General features: G+C 47.1%; 1 protein-coding gene across 15 annotated transcripts in view; it reads left to right on the forward strand.

Moving 5' to 3' along the window:
- Positions 1-11,917: 11,917 nt before the first annotated feature.
- STAT3 (signal transducer and activator of transcription 3) overlaps positions 11,918-17,364 on the forward strand; it is a 74,747-nt gene continuing 69,300 nt past the window's right edge. For 6 of the 15 annotated variants that reach the window (XR_010152863.1, XR_010152864.1, XM_009432157.5 and 3 more), the window contains exon 1: positions 11,965-12,259. Coding sequence is in view for 4 of the 15 variants with exons in the window: in XM_009432157.5 (XP_009430432.3) it covers positions 11,979-12,259 (281 nt within the window). In the remaining 11 variants the exon portion in view is untranslated. Of the gene's footprint in view, positions 12,260-17,364 lie in introns of all 15 variants that reach the window. The other 9 variants (XR_010152865.1, XM_063798568.1, XM_063798570.1 and 6 more) reach the window with 5 other exon arrangements.

The raw sequence follows: 17,364 nt of genomic DNA on the forward strand, positions 1-17,364 counted from the left end.
GAATTACAGGCATGAGCCACAGAGCCTGGCCTATTTATTCATTTATTTTTTAAGGAGGGGGAAAAAAAGAGAGAGAAAGATGGGCAGACAAAACAACAGATGGTCTTTCCAAATGATCTGTTTGTGATTCTGTGCCAGGAGCTGAGAGACTTAAAAAGACAGCCAGATCTAGTCCTTAATTTTAAAGGGTTTGCAATTAGTGGGAGAGGCAGCTGTTCAAAATAGCTCAAAGTGGCCTGGCACGGTGGCTCACACCTGTAATCCCAGCACTGTGGGAGGCTGAGGAGGGAGGATTGTTTGAGTACACGAGTTTGAGATGACTGTGGGCAACACAGCAAGACCCCATCTCTACAAAAATGTTTAAATAAATAAATATTATTAGGTTGGTGCAAAAGTAATTGTGGGTTTTGCCATTACTTTGACAAAAACGACAATTACCTTTGCACGAACACAATAATATCCAGAAAGATCTTCAAGGCATCAAACAAACAAATACATCATAAGTAAATACAAGCTCAAAGACATGACTTAAGGTAAGAGAAGTAAAGCAAAGTGCAATGACAATACCCTGGAGAGGGGTTAATCCTGCTTGGGGAATATGAGAAAACTTGAAGAAGGGAGCTTTTCAGCTGTGATTCTAAACATGGATAGGATTTCAGTAGATAACTGTTGGAGGCCAGAGGCAGCATTTTACTTGATATTTGTGTCACCAGAACCTAAAAGTGTCTCAAACACAATTATAGTGGTTTATGTTACTTAGTGAAAGAGTAGGAATCAGGGGATTTCCAGGGACTTCTGCAGAGGGAGTGCTCCCTAAGTGCTGATATCAATGGAACTCAGCTCTAAGGGCTCCCAGGCTCTGTGCCTCTCTATTTCAACATTCCAAATTCCTGACAGAGAGACTCTGAGTAAGCTAGTTCACATTAGTGTTTGCCCTGAGTTTAATAATGCCCGCCAGGCACGGTGGCTCAGGCCTGTAATCCCAGCACTTTGGGAGGCCAAGTCAGGTGGATCACGAGGTCAGGAGTTCAAGACCAGCCTGGCCAAGATGGTGAAACCCCCGTCTCTACTTAAAATACAAAAATTAGCCGGGCGTGGTGGTGAGCGCCTGTAATCCAAGCTACTCGGGAGGCAGAGGTTGCAGTGAGCTGAGATGGCGCCACCGTACTCCAGCCTGGCAGAATGAGACTCCGTCTCAAAATAAATAAATAAATAAACAAAAAATAAATAATCAAAGGCCAGGAGGACAGGATCATATAATACAGATGTGGCTGAAGGGACCCATTTCAGTGTCTGATTGCAGGGAGGAGGGGAAACTCCCAGGAAAAGAGGACCTGTGAGCTAGGCAGGTACACAATACATGTGAATGAAATGCAAGCAGTGATACGGGGCAGGGAGGTTCTTCAGGCAAAACGAACAGCGTGAAAGCAGAAAGGCATAGGGCTGAAGGCTTGATTAATAATTATAGAATTATGGTGTGAGGCTGGGTGCGGTAGTTCAAGCCTGTAATCCCAGCACTTTGGGAGGCCAAGGCAGGCGGATCACCTGAGGTTGGGAGTTCAAGACCAGCCTGACCAACATGGAGAAACCCCATCTCTACTAAAAATACAAAATTAGCCGGGCGTGGTGGCACATGCCTGTAATCCCGGCTACTCGGGAGGCTGAGGCAGGAGAAACCCTTGAACCCCAGGAGGCGGAGGTTGTAGTGAGCCAAGATTGCACCATTGCACTCCAGCCTGGGCAAAAAGAGCGAAACTCTAGCTAAAAAAAAAAAAAAAAAAAAAGACAAAGGAAAAGAAAAAAAAAAAAAGAATTTTGGTGTGCTAGAACTAAAAGGGCTCTTGTTTTTTGTTTTTCTTCTTTGTGATGGAGTTTCGCTCTTGTTGCCTAGGCTGGAGTCCAATGGCATGATCTCAGCTCACTGCAACCTCCGCCTCCTGGGTTCAAGCGATTCTCCTGCCTCAGCCTCCCAAGTAGCTGGGATTACAGGTGCACACCACCATGCCCGGCTAATTTTGTATTTTTAGTAGAGACGGGGTTTCTCCATGTTGGTCAGGTTGGTCTTGAACTCCCGACCTCAGATGATCCACCCACCTTGGCATCCCAAAGTGCTGGGATTACAGGCGTGAGCCACCGTGCCTGGACGTTTTTTTTGAGACACGTCTCACTCTGTTGCCCAGGCTGGAGTGCAGTGGCACTATCTCGGCCACCGCAGTGGCTCACGCCTGTAATCCTAGCACTTTGGGAGGCCGAGGTGGGTAGATCACCTGAAGTCAGGAGTTCGAGACCAGCCTGACCAACATAGAGAAACCCCGTCTCTACTAAAAATACAAAATTAGCCAGGCACAGTGGTGCACGCCTGTAATCACAGCTACTTGGGAGGCTGAAGCAGGAGAATCACTTGAACCCAGGAGGTGGAGGTTGTGGTGAGCCGAGATCGTGCCATTGCACTCCAGCCTGGGCAACAACAGTGAAACTCCGTCTCAAAAAAAAAAAAAAAAAGAAAAAGAAAAGAAAAGAAAAAAAGATCTGGTCCTGTCTGAGCCAGTGAAATTTTCTGTGGCTAGAATTTAGAATTGCAAGCCAACAGATACATACACAGAGACTGAACATTTTCAGCAGCAGCGTAAAGTCATGACAGGGGAAAAGCAGAACTTTTCCACAAACTCCCTCTGCTGAGGTTCCTGGAACTGCTGTTCCCGAGGTGTGGTTGTTCAAGTCTACTGGAATTTATGAGAGGTCTCAGTTTCTCTCCAACAAGTCCCGCCTCCCCCTTTGCTTTTTGTATAACATAATAATGCCTAACATATATTGAGGAGATGCAATATGCCAGATGCTATATTAAATGCTTAGCAGGTTGTCTCATTTAATCTTCACAACTACCTATGAGGTAGGCTCTTCCATATTGTCTTTTTTTTTTTTTTTGACAGCGTTTCCCTCTTGTTGCCCAGGCTGGAGTGCAAGGGCGCAATCTCGGCTCACGGCAACCTCCGCCTCCCGGGTTCAAGCCATTCTCCTGCCTCGGCCTCCCGAGTAGCTGAGGTTACAGTTGCCCACCACCACGCCAGGCTAATTTTTTCTATTTTTAATAGAGACAGGGTTTCACCATGTTGGCCAGGCTGATCTTGAACTCCTGACTTCAGGTTGATCAGCCTGTCTTGGCCTCCCAAAGTGCTGGGATTACAGGCATTTGCCACCACACCCAGCTAATTTCGTGTTTTTAGTAGAGACAGGGTTTCTCCATGTTGGTCAGGCTGGTCTCAAACTCCCGACCTCAGGCGATTCGCCCGCCTCAGCCTCCTAAAGTGCTGGGATTACAGGTGTGAGCCACTGCACCTGGCTTAGGACCTGACTCTTATCTGCTATGCTGCATGGTCAGCTGGAGAGTATCTTCCAACAAAAAACACTTTAATGCAAATTCACTAAAGTTAGAATTATGTTCTCTATTTGCAGATGAGGATGCTGAGGTTCAAAGAGGTTAAGGAGCTAGCCCAAGGTTGCACAGCTTCTTCTGTGTCAGAGCCAGGATGTCTCGCCTCAGCTCCCCTCAGCTCTCAATTTAATGCAATTGCTTCTATCAACTGCTGTGATGGTCAAGGGAGGAGAGAATGTGTAGGAAGGAAGAGGAGGATAACAGCTCTAGATTTAACGCGAAGTTAAGTAAAATGACTAATAAGATATTGACGTTTGGGAGGCCGAGGCGGGCAGATCACGAGGTCAGGAGATCGAGACCATCCTGGCTAATACGGTGAAATCCCGTCTCTACTAAAAATACAAAACAAACAAACAAACAAAAACCTAGCCAGGCGTGGTGGCAGGTGCCTGTAGTACCAGCTACTCGGGAGGCTGAGACAGGAGAATGGCGTGAACCTGGGAGGCGGAGCTTGCAGTGAGCCGAGATCACCCCACTGCACTCCAGCCTGGGCGAGAGAGCGAGACTCCATCTCAAAAAAAAAAAAAAAAAGATATCAACGTTGATGAGGAGGTCCCTGGTAGCCTTCAAGAGCTCTGTCCTATGAACAAGAGAGGGCAGAAACCACCTTGATGGAGCAAGTGGGGATGAGGACATGGGGCAATGAATGTGAAGTGATGGGGGTAACTTGAGGAAATAGCAAGGTCAGTATAGGAGAGAGGAAGGATCTTCAAGTCAGAAAGAAGAGAACAAGTGGAGAAGGTCAGGAAGGAGAAGAGAACTGAGAACACTCAAAGAGGGAAGAGGTGGGATCAAGAGCACTTCCATGCATTCATTATTTATTGAGCATCTATTATGTCAGCATGTTGACTGGGGAGTCAAGGGAGCCTGGAACAGAGAAGACACCTCTTCCTGGAACTAACAGTATAAAGAGAAAGATAGATGAGAAACCCTATAAACAGAGCTGGATATGGTGGCACACACCTGTAATCCCAGCTACTAGGGAGGGTGAGGCAGGCGGATGCCTTGAGCCCAGGGGTTCAAAGCTGCAGTGAGCTATGACCACACCACTGCACTCTTGCCTGGGTGATAGAGAGAGGTGCCAAACCCTGTCTCTACTAAAAATAGAAAAATTAGCCAGGGGTGATGGTGCGCACCTGTAGTCCCAGCTATTCAGGTGGTTAGGTGGAAGGATCTCTTAAGCCTGTTAGGAAGAGGTTGCAGTGAGCTGAGATCATGCCACTGCATTCCAGCCTGGGTGACAGAGTGAGACCCTGTCTCAAAAAAAAATAAAATAAAATAAGGCCGGGCGCGGTGGCTCACGCTTGTAATCTCAGCACTTTGGGAGGCCGAGGTGGGCAGATCATCTGAGCTCGGGAGTTGGAGACCAGCCTGACCAACATGGTGAAATCCCATCTCTACTAAAAATACAAAATTAGACAGGCATGGTGGTGTCCGCCTGTAATCCTAGCTACTTGGGAGGCTGAGGCAGGAGAATTGCTTGAACCTGGGAGGCAGAGATTGCAGTGAGCTGAGATTGTGCCACTGTACTCGAGATCATGCCACTGCACTCCAGCCTGGGCAATAGAGCGAGACTCCATCTCAAAAAATAAAATAAAATAAGGCTGGGTGCGATGGCTCATGCCTATAATCTCAGCACTTTGGGAGGCCAAGACAGGCAGATCACCTGAGGTCAGGAGTTTGAGACCAGCCTGGCCAACATGGTGAAACCCCGTCTCTACTAAAAACACAAAAATTAGTTGGACATGGTGGTGGGCACCTGTAATCCCAGCTACTCGGGAGGCTGATGCAGAAGAATCACTTGAACCCGGGAGATGGAGATTGCAGTGAGCCAACATCTTGCCACTGCACTCTAGCCTGGGTTACAGAGCGAGACTCTGTCTCAAAAAAAAAAAAAAAAAATTAAATAAATAGAAAAGAACTGTGATGAATTCCACAGGAAACAGGATATAGAAATAGGGATTAACAGGCTGTGAATAACTTTAGATAGGAGTGGTTAGACAAGGTCTGTTGGAGTAACAAGGAAACAGCCACGCCAAAGCCGGGGAAGGAAAAGGAACAGCATATGCAAAGGTCCTGAGCTGGGAAGTGGACTGGCTGGAATTTAGTGGGCAGCAGAGATGTAGGTGGGGTAGGCAGGGCCTTGAAGGAGATGAGATAAAGAAGAACTGTATCCAAAGCCCCATGAGAAGTGACTGGAAGAAAAGAAGGACATGGTATGAATGATGTGTTAAGCGATACAGGAAAAAAAATCATAGCCTTGAAAATATTGAGCTGGGGGCCAGGCGCGGTGGCTCACGCCTGTAATCCCAGAATTTTGGGAGGCCAAGGTGGGTGGATCACAAGGTCAGGAGTTTGCAGGAGGCGGAGGTTGCAGTGAGCCAAGATCGTGCCATTGCACTCCAGACTGGGCGACAGGGCGAGACTTGGTTTCAAAAAACAAAAAAGGCCGGGAGCGGTGGCTCACGCCTGTAATGCCAGCACTTTGGGAGGCCAAGGTGGGTGAATCACAAAGTCAGGAGATTGAGACCATCCTGGCTAACACGGTGAAACCCCATCTCTACTAAAAAAAATACAAAAAGTTAGCTGGGCATGGTGGTGGGAGCCTGTAGTCCCAGCTACTCCGGAGGCTGAAGCAGGAGAATGGCGTGAACCTGGGAGGCGGAGCTTGCAGTGAGCCCAGATTGCGCCACTGCACTCCAGCCTGGGCGACAGAGCGAGACTCCGTCTCAAAACAAAAAAACAAAAAAGGAAAAAAAAAAAAAAAGAAAATATTGAGTGGGGAGGACTGTTCAGACTGAAGGAAAGAGACATATCTGCATAACGATGCCTGAGGTGTTTTGGCAGAGAGAAGGCCCAAAGAGTTTGTGTTGCGCAGACCTGCTCTTCACTGTGATATTAGTGGGAGTTTTGGGCAGCCCTGGGTGAGCCTTTCTGTTGCTGAACCCCATGAAGATCTCATCACCCTCACAGGTTGCCCCTTACTCCCTTTGGTCACCGCAGTGACTTGCCACCCACTTACCATCCCCAAGGTTCTCTTTCTTGCTACGCTTTCCTCTTGACTTTGGGTTTTACTGCTAATTCCTTCGGGGAAGAGGTGAAGCAGTTCTCACAGGGTTAACGAGAATTTTGGACACAAATATAGTTATAATTAAGGAAAAACAGATATAAAGCTCTCAATTTAGACAAACTGTGCTTGAATTTGAATCCTGGCTCTGCCATTTACCAGCTGTATGTTCTTGGGGAAGTGACTTAGCCTTGGGTAAGTCTCATTTTCTGCATCTATAAAGTCACAGTATTTGCCTCATGGGGTTATTGTAAGGATTAAATGAGTTCACAGATGTGTTACATGAATTACATTCTTAGAACAGTGGCTAGTACATATTCAACACTCTGTGTTTGTTAATGCTGATGTCATTATTCAAGACTTTTTTTGGAGACAGAGTCTCGCTCTGTCGCCCAGGCTGGAGTGCAGTGGTGCTACCTCGGCTCACTGCAACCTCCACCTCCCAGGTTCAAGCGATTCTCCTGCCTCAGACTCCCAAGTAGCTGGGATTACAGGCACCCGCCACCATGCCCAGCTAATTTTTGTATTTTTAGTAGAGACAAGGTTTCACCACGTTGGCCAGGCTGGTTTCAAACTCCTGACCTCAAGTGATCCGCCTGCCTCAGCCTCCCAAAGTGCTAGGACTACAGGATGAGCCACCACGTCAGGCCTCAAGACTTATTTATTAATATTTAATTAATTCAGTCTTAGGTGAGCTCTAGGCTAGATGATAGATGCTGAGATTATGAAGACAGGGCTTAAGGGGTTCAAGTTTCCAGGAACCCACAGTTTAGGGGAAGATGTTTGTTAGCACGTGGCCAGAGAGTCAGCCAGACCTGATTTTCATTCTGAGTTTCCACCTAGTTTCTAGCTGTGAGACCAGTCTTGAGCCAGTCTTTCACTTTCTCAGTCTTCGTTTCCTCAGTTGTAAAATAAGAATTATAATATTACCCTCACTGGGTTCTGGTGAGGATCAAATGAGATAATCTATGTAAAATGCTTAGCACAGTTCCTGGAACATAGTAGTAATTACTTAATCAATGTTAATTATTGTTTTTTTTTCAGGAAGTAGGCCAATATGTGGATTTATTAGAGTTCAAGGTAGAGAATGTATTCTAGATGGGGAAACAACCTGCCGAAGGAGTCTGGTAGGAGATTAACTTTGCCAGTAAGAATAGAAGGAAGCCTAGAGGAGGTGATGTTGCAACAGGGCTTTGAAGAATGAGTAAGAGTTCTCAGGTAGGGACTGAGGAAAGACATTCCAGGTAGAAGGAAGACTATCCACAGAGGCATGAAGTTGCAGAAGGTGTAGACATGTTTGGAGGAAGGTAACACATTTAGTAGGGTTTGTGGGACTAGGTTAGAAAAGGGGGGATTCAGGTCAGCCTTTGTGGAATTTATCTTTTTTTTGAGACAGAGTCTCACTGTATTACCCAGGCTGGATTGCAATAGTGCAATCTTAGCTCACTGCAACCTTTGTCTCCTGGGTTCAAGCGATTCTTCTGCCTCACCCTACTGAGTACCTGGGATTACAGGTGCCCGCCAACACGCTTGGCTAATTTTTGTATTTTTAGTAGAAACAGACTTTCACCATGTTGGTCAGGCTGGTCTTGAACTCCTGACCTCAGGTGATCCACCTGCTTCGGCCTCTCAAAGTGCTGAGATTACAGGTGTGAGCCACTGTGCTGGGCCTGTAGGATTTTATGATTCAAATAAAGAGGGAGAAAGAAGGAACATCAATTGAGCTCCTACCACATGCATGGCACTGAATTATGGTGTTTTTTTCTTTTTCTTTTTTTTTTTTTTTGAGACAGAGTCTCACTTTGTTGCCTGGGCTGGAGTGCAGTGGCATGATCTCGGCTCACTGCAACCTCTGCCTCCTGGGTTCAAACAATTCTCCTGCCTCAGCCTCCTAAGTAGCTGGGATTACAGGCACCCGCCACTATGCCCAGCTAATTTTTTTGTATTTTTAGTAGAGACGGGGTTTCATCATGTTGGCCAGGCTGGTCTCGAACTCCTGACCTCAGGATTCGCCCGCCTCGGCCTCCCAAAATGCTGGGATTACAGGCATGAGCCACCGCGCCCAGCCATGGCACTGAATTAAATGGTCAGCTTTTTGTTTTTTGTTTGTTTTTGAGACAAGGTTGGTCTTGTTCTGTTGCTCAGACTACAGTACAGTAGAACAATCATAGCTCACTGTAACTTCGAACTTCTTTCTAAGTTCAAGTGATCCTCCTGCCTCAGTCCTCAGAATAGCTGGGACTACAGGCATGCCACCACCACGCCCGGCTAATTTTTTGTAAAGTTGGTGTTTTGCCATGTTGCCCAGGCTGATCTCGAACTCCTGGCCTCAAATGATCTTCCTGCCTCGGTCTCCCAAAGCTTTAGGATTACAGGCATGAGCCACTGTGCCTGGTCAGCATTTTTAAAATTTAACTTGGATTGGCCGGACACGGTGGCTCCCAGCACTTTGGGAGGCTGAGGTGGGCGGATCACTTGAGGTCAGGAGTTCAAGACCAGCCTAGCCAACACAGTAAAACCCCGTCTCTACTAAAAATGCAAAAATTAGCTGGGCATGGTGGTGGGCACCTGTAGTCCCAGCTACTTGGGAAGCTGAGGCAGGAGAATTGCTTGAACCTGGGAGGCGGAGGTTGCAGTGACCCAGGATCATACCATCGCATTCCAGCCTAGGCGACAAGAGGAAACTCTGTCTCAAAAAAAAAAAAAAAAAAAAATTAACTTGGATTTTATCTTGCCGGTAGTAGGGAACCATAGAGATTTTTAAGCCGACTGTGACATGATTGAATTTTTTTTTTTTTTTTTTTTTTTTTTTTTGAGCCAGGGTCTTGCTCTATCGCCTAGGCTGGAGTGCAGTGGAGGGATCTGGGCTCACTGCAACCTCCACCTCCTGGGTTCAAGCAATTCTCCTGCCTTAGTCTCCTGAGTAGTTGGGACTACAGGCACGTGCCACCATGGCTAGCTAATTTTTACTTTTGTTTTGAGATGGAGTTTCGCTCTTGTTGTCCAGGCTAGAATGCAATGGCGCGATCTCGGCTCACTGCAACCTTCACCTCCCGGGTTCAAGAGATTCTCTTCCCTCAGCCTCCCGAGTAGCAGGGATTACAGGTGCAAGCCACCATGACTGGCTGATTTTTGTATTTTTAGTAGAGACAGGGTTTCATCATATTAGTCAGGCTGGTCTCGAACTCCTGACCTCAGGTGATCTGCCCGCCTCAGCCTCCTAAAGTGCTGGGATTACAGGCGTGAGCCACAGTGCCCAGCCTAATTTTTGTATTTTTAGTAGAGATGGGGTTTAACTGTGTTGGCCAGGCTGGTCTTGAACTGACCTTGTGATCCACCCGCCTTGGCCTGAATGTTTATTTATTTAATTTTTAGGATGATGTCCCTGGCAGCCAGTGGAAGAATAGGATAGAGTAAGGAGAGAATAATCAGGTGGTTAAGGCAGTGGCCCAAGGGACAGAAATTGCAGCATTTAGCCAAGAGGAATTTGGCGGGGTTGTGGAGAAAGGTCAGTGTCTGGGCTGAAGAGAATTTTTGCAGGTCAAACCCATAGTCGCAGAGGTAGATTTTATGTGTTACTGGTGGGGAGGCCAATGAGGGAAACAGAAGCCAGCTCTTGAGAAGTCAGAAGCAGGGCAGGGTTTGAATGAATGGAACAAAGCTATGGGACGTAAAGCCCCAAAACCTGACTCTGAACCTGGTATATTTCTGAGTTTCTCTGTGATCTTGAAAATGTCATATTATGTTGTCTTTAGTTTTCTATCAACGGATAATATGGCCTCTCCTATCTGCTATTCATGATTGTGAGAAAGAAACCAGGCAGGGAGTGTATAAGGTGTGTAAGTGCTTTGTAAGCGGTAAATCACTAAACAAATCCTAGACCCTATGTTATCAGGGAGGCAGTTGGCTGCATGGGATAGCGCAGTTACAAGAGAATATAGGCGGAGATGGGGGATATCTGTCCTGTGGTGTAGATAAACAGCCTAATCAATACACACACACTCTACAGGTAAATATAGCAATTTCCATACTGAGCTGTGTCTACCAGAGGGCAATAGGAGGTTCTCAATTCTCACCACCAGTGACCCTATGAATTGCCCTGTAGATGCCTCTGTCCCTCATTGGATATGAGGTGGTACAAGCGGTCTGAATCTGTAGACTTAGACAGGCTTCAGGTATCTGGGGAACCATGTGAGTAAAACCTTGTATTGTTTCTGGGGCTAGAATCTAGTCTCCTTCAAACACTCAGAAGGATCTGTGACTGCCTTCAAAGGTTAAGAGTCATTGATTTTTCTCACTAGAAATTAATAAGAACAGCTATCCTTGGGGAGAAGGAATGATGGGGGTAGGGAAAGATTTTCATTTAATATTTTTGACCTTTCTGAACGGTCTGCATTTTCTAAACAGGAACATGTATTAGGTTCATTGAAAAAAAATATGTCAGGGGTTAGCTGAGCAGTGAGATAATGGGTCCTTTTTAGATTTTTGTCTTTATACCTGTTCGTATTAAACAAACACAAATATTAATAACATATTTTTAAAGACCCCAAAAAATAAAAATTAAAAACCCTGATAGTATCAGCACATACACAGAAATCACTCCATTATGCAAAGTTCATCCTCTATTATGAAAGGCAAAATGTCTACATTTCCTATCAACCACTGGCTTCAATTCAGTAAAACTTGCATACCAAGTAGGCAAGGTGGAAAAGAAAAAGGCAGAACATTTCAGGTATTTCAATTCAGACGCATAAAAATGTCAAGCCCTACACGTTATCAGCTTTCGTATACACTGTCTTCTGCATTCGCCTGTATGGGCCAATGGGCTAGCTGGTCGGCGTTTGATGCTTGAAGTGATGGAACGGAGTACGGGGTTAAATCCACTACCCTCTCCCCACGCACTCTAGTAATTACTCTATTTCCACGTCATGTTTCCGGGTGTGTGTGTCCCTGTTCACGCAGAAACTGAAGTTCAAAGCAGGCGGAGTCACCCATGTTCTTTTTGTTGTCCCCAGAACCCAATTCAGGAGTTGGGTCCCCAGAGGATCTGGAGATACCTGGGGACTGTCTAACTAGCTGATTCCCGCGTGGTAAGAGGCTCTCAACCTCGCCACCACGTGGTGCCAAGGGCCGGGAAAAGGGAGAGCGGGCAAGAGGGAGCTGTATCAGGGGCATTTAAAGTGCCTTGACGTCACGCACTGCCAGGAACTCAGCTGAGTTTTCAGCAGAACATTCCGGTCATCTTCCCTCCCTCCCCCCGGGCTTCTGTGCCCAAGTCCTCGGCTCTTCCCTCGCTGTGGCGGAGGGAGGAGCACCGAACTGTCGGAACAGCCAGCACAGGGGCGTATCAGTCTCCTCTTGGCTCCGCCCTTTCTCCTGGCTGCTCTCCTCATTGGTCAGTGGGCGGGGCTTCGGCTGTACCGCACACGCACTGGGACCTCTGGGTGGCCGAACGAGCTGGCCTTTCATGAATTATGCATGACGGCGTGCCTCGGCCAGGCTGGGGCTGGGCGAGGATTGGCTGAAGGGGCTGTAATTCAGCGGTTTCCGGAGCTGCGGCGGCGCAGACTGGGAGGGGGAGCCGGGGGTTCCGACGTCGCAGCCGAGGGAACAAGCCCCAACCGGATCCTGGACAGGCACCCCGGCTTGGCGCTGTCTCTCCCCCTCGGCTCGGAGAGGCCCTTCGGCCTGAGGGAGCCTCGCCGCCCGTCCCCGGCGCACGCGCAGCCCCGGCCTCTCGGCCTCTCCCGGAGAAACAGGTGAAGGGGGTGCAGGGTGGGGCCGTCGGGGAGGCCTGGGGACCCGGGGGCTCCGCAGCGGCAGGGGGCCTCTGGGACCTTGGGGATGTTGTGATGGACGCTGCAGTGGGGCCGGGAGAGATGAAGAGACGCGGAGGGTCGCCCTGAGGGAAGACTCTTCGGGATGACAGGAGCGGGCCTCGGAAGGGACTCGGGGCGCTGGAGGGAAGTTTCGTTCTTCGGAGAAACAGAACGCGCTCGAGGGGGCACCGTGGGGCGAGGGCGCACTCGGTTGCGGCGGCAGGAGTGAGGGACAGTCCCCCGATTTCCTGCTCCCTGGGGCCCTGGGGACGTTCCGGCCACCGGAGCGACTGTCACGCCGACGGGGATCACCGGCGCGAGTGGGGGGTCGGAAAGCGCCTCCTCCCCGCCCGGCCGGCGGCTCCCGCTGAGCCACTTCCTCCGCTTGCCCTGTTCCCGCTCCTTCAGGAGCCAGCTGTGCCCTTTTGGAGGCAGGAATAGGTGTGTCTGTCCCCTGCAGCCTTACGGGCTGGCTGGTCGTGGGTAGGCTTTATTGCATAAGAATCAAGTTTCCTGTAGGGAAATTGACAGACCGGTACTCTTTCTAAATTCCCTCGCATCTTTTTCTAGGTTAAATTGTGCTCCCCCCACGTCCCCGCCTTGTAAAAAAGAGAAAAAAAGACAAAATAAAATCCCCATCAACCCGTCAAGCCAGCTCTAGAGAGAGAAATAAACCTCTTGACATTGTCCTTTTCCAAATACCTGGTAAAGTCGGCCAGAAGATAAATAATTGAGCCATTGCATTTACTGGATTGTGGTGTTGCTTAATTGCATAGGACGGAATGAACCAATCGAGAGTGGGAGTTTTCTGTCTCAGAGCCAAGATCTTGGGTAAATGCAGAGGAGAGGGAAACAAAGACAGGCCGGCCTTGAAAAAACCATGTGTGCAAACTTTACCTGCATTTGGGGGGTGTGGTTGCACTGAAGTTAACAAGATTCAAACCGTCGCCCAAGTTGGTATTTCCATGTTTGGTACACATCACTCTGTGCCATATCAGGTCGTTGTTAAGTGTGGTGACAAAATCAGTGGTTAGTCATTTTTTTAATTAAAAATGTGTATAGTGTGTACCTGCTGGTCTTACTGTATGTGCAACTAAAGGTTTACATAGTCTGTGTATGGGTTGTAAATTTTTGGCTGGCTGTGCTGATAAAGCATTGGGCTTGAATAAAGCAAAGCAGAAAATCATCTCAATCTTTTATATGTGGATTTAGACTGTGTTATGACTTGGTTCAGCCAGTTTTCTATCTTATTTTATATTAAATATGTCTGTGTTCTCTGAGTCAGCACATTTATTTCCTTCTTACATGTTCCAGACAGGAGTGCTAGCCCAGTTTTTGTTCAGTTTGCACAGTGGGATGGGGAAACAAAAAATGGAATTAAAAAAAAAATGTTTTAGAGGTTGGAGCCTTGATTTTAGTCTCTATATTAGCACATCCATCACAAAGAACCATTAGTAAATTCATGAATCTTTTGTTTTTTATGTAGTTCATTTGAGAAGAATAATCACTTAGAAATATCCACAGTGCCAGGCATGGTGGTGCACACCTCTGATCCCAGCTAATTGAAGGCTGAGGTGGGAGGATTCCTTGAGTCCAGGAGTTGAGTCTGGTCTGGGCAACATGGTGAGAGGCCAGGAATTGGGTCTAGAGTCTAGTCTAAGCACCATAATGAGAACCCATCTTTAAGAAAGAAAGAAAGGAAAGGAGGAAGAAAGGAAAGAAAAAGAAATACCCACAGCACAGTTATGAATTAACCCACAAAGGACTTGTGAGGTGGGTAGTTCACATAACAATTACCCTAATATCGTAGATAAGAAAATTGAGGCCAAAGGATCAAGACACTTGGCCAAGGCAGCAGAGTGCCATAGTGGTGGAATTTGTGCCTCCTTCTGTATATTTTGTGAAAAGTATCAGTGAAATTCTTTTTTTTTTTTTTTTTTGAGTCAGAGTCTCGCTCTGTTGCCCAGGCTAGAGTGCAGTGGTGCAATCTTGGCTCACTGCAACCTCTGCCTCCTGGGTTCAAGCGATTCTCCTGCCTCAGCCTCCCAAGTAGCTGGGACTACAGGCGTGCGCCACCACACCCAGCTAATTTTTGTATTTTTAGTAGAGACCAGGGTTTTACCATATTGGCCAGGCTGGTCTTGAACTCCTGACCTTGTGATCTGCCCACCTCTATCTCCCAAAGTGCTGGGATTACAGGTGTGAGCCACTGCTCACTGATACAGTAAGTATCAGTGAAATTCTAACATATATCTGAACAGTAAAATACCACCAATAGGCTGAAAGACTTCATGGGAGGTAAATATTCAATAAACAGGTGAAAAAAGAAATACAAATGGAGCTTGCTTAGATTATTTTTCTATCTAATTGCTATGTCTAACTTGGGAAGTGAGGAACTGTTTTTGGTCAGCATAATTTACCATCAGAATTTAGCTATTTACTAATGAAAAGAAATACTAATCTAGGTTTGTTTTAGATTAAGGACAGTCATGACCTAAATGTCATTTAAACCAGAGTGCATTGTGGCTTGATCAGTGGTCATTTCTGTCTCTAGAAAGTTGCTTTAACTTCCCTGCCTCTACGTGTCTCTTGACATTCAGATATGAGGTGGGGTAGAGGTGGTGACCAACTTTCCAGACGCCTGAGTCCAAACCTTCTTAGCTTATGGTTTTCTTAGGTGATATGCAAATCAACAAATATATACTTTTTTTTTTTTTTTTTTTGAGTTGGAGTTGCACTCTATCACCCAGGCTGGAGTGCAGTGGCACGATCTTGGCTCACTGCAACCTCCTCCTCCCGGGTTCAAGTGATTCTCGCACCTCAGCCTCCTGAGTAGCTGGGATTACAGGTGCCCGCCACTACGCCCGGCTAATTTTTGTATTTTTAGTAGAGATACGGTTTCACTATATTGACCAGGCTGGTCTCAAACTCCTGACCTCAAGAGATCTGCCCACCTCAGCCTCCCAAAGTGCTGGGATTACAGGCGTGAACCACCTTGCCTGGCCAACATATATATACCTTTTGCAACTTTGTCAGAGTTGCTATGAAGAATAGGTTGTATCTTGTTCACAGAAATTGCAGTCTACTGGGGGAGCTGATAAATGTTTTAACCATCCAATGTAACATGTTGTCATCAAAGAGATGGTGAGACTTTACACTTGTGCTAACAAGGTAGCTGTTCTACCTAAAAGAACATACAGTACAGATGTAGAACATTTCTGTTATCATAGAACGTTCTATTGGACAGTGCTACGCTGAATGCTACAGATCTTCAGAGAAAGGAGAGGTTATGAGGCCTGGAGTTGTCTAGAAAGTCTTTTTGCCAAAGAGGGATTTCAACTGGGTCCCAAATAATGGGTGGAATTTGATAGGTGTAAAGAATTTGCGGTGGTTTATGCCTGTAATCCCAGCACTTTGGGAGGCTGAGGCAGGAAGATTGCTTGAGCCCAGGAGTTTGAGACCAGCTTGGGCAACATGGTAAAACTCCCTCTCCCCTAAAAATAAAAAAAATTAGCCAGGCCTGGTGGCGTGGGCCTGTAGTCCCAGCTACTGGTGAGACTAAGGTGGGAGGATCACCCAAGCCCCGGGGGTTAAGGCTGCAGTGAGCCGTGATCCCGCCACCGCACTCCAGCCTGGGTGACAGAGTGAGACCCTGTCTCCAAAAAAAAAAAAAAAATTCCTGGTAGCCCTGTAGACTAGGAGGGTAAGTAGGGGAGAAGTGATTACTTACAAAAGACATTGAATACAGGACCAAGGAATTTCAGTTCTGTTCTTTTGTAGGGGAAGCTTTTAAAACTTTGGGGGCGGCCGGGCGCGGTGGCTCACGCCTGTAATCCCAGCACTTTGGGAGGCCCAGGCGCGCGGATCACGAGGCCAGGAGATCGAGACCATCCTGGCTAACACGGTGAAACCCCATCTCTACTAAAAATCCAAAAAAAGTAGCCGGGCGTTGTGGCGGGCGTCTGTAGTCCCAGCTACTCGGGAGGCTGAGGCAGGAGAATAGCGTGAACTCGGGAGGCGGAGCTTGCAGTGAGCCGATATCGCACCACTGCACTCCAGCCTGGGCGACAGAGCGAGACTCCGTCTCAAAAAAAAAAAAAAAAATAAAATAAAATAAATAAATAAATAAATAAAACTTTGGAGCCGAAGCACTGATGTTTAATCATAGAGTGCTTACTATGTGTTAGGCACAGGCCTGATTGCCTGATGCCGGTTAATTTGTACAAAGTAAAACAGTGCATATGCCCTCTGCCCTAGGGGAGTTATTAACTGGAGTCTGACATTGTACAAAGGTAGGTATCCTGACTAGTTTGATTTGGTACTTTGGGTGAAAAAAGCATAGTGTGCTTAAGTGCAGAAGTGTTTTTTGAGGATTTTTGATTGGATACAAACCACCACTCATATTTTATGTCTTTCGCACTTAAAAATTTCACCATAACTTTTGAGTCGTTTATAAAAACCACTGAAAGAGTACTTGAGGGACATCCCCGAATCCTGAAGAACTTCTGGTGTTCTGGAGCAGCCTCAGTGAGATCCAGGAGGATGGCATTGCTGGGCTGGCCCAGCCCTTATTGATTATGGTGTAAAGAATTAATATGGTGGTTATATACTCTTTGTTAGACACCTTGGCTTACAAGATGTAAGCGTAAAGTGTAGTGCGCTTTAGTCAGTATGGCCACATGGTCCTTTGGTGGTAAATTGTTTGAGATGCCTCCAGTTTTTAAAAGGAGTAGCATATCGGGCCAGGAGCAGTGGCTCATGCCTATAATCCCAGCACTTTGGAAGGCCGAGGCAAGAGGATTGCTTGAGCCCAGGAGTTCGAGACCAGCCTGGGCAACATAGTGAGACCACTTTGTTTCTTTAAAAAAAAAAAAAGGCAAAAACAGGCTGGGCATGGTGGCTGATGCCTGTAATCCCAGCGCTTTGTGAGGCAGAGGTGAGCGGATCACTTGAGGTCAGGAGTTTGAGACCAGCCTGGCCAACATGGTAAAACCCCGTCTCTACTAAAAATACAAAAATTAGCCAGGTGTGGTGGCACACGCCTG

This window comes from Pan troglodytes, chromosome 19, assembly GCF_028858775.2.
Source record: "Pan troglodytes isolate AG18354 chromosome 19, NHGRI_mPanTro3-v2.0_pri, whole genome shotgun sequence".
Taxonomy (NCBI): domain Eukaryota; kingdom Metazoa; phylum Chordata; class Mammalia; order Primates; family Hominidae; genus Pan; species Pan troglodytes.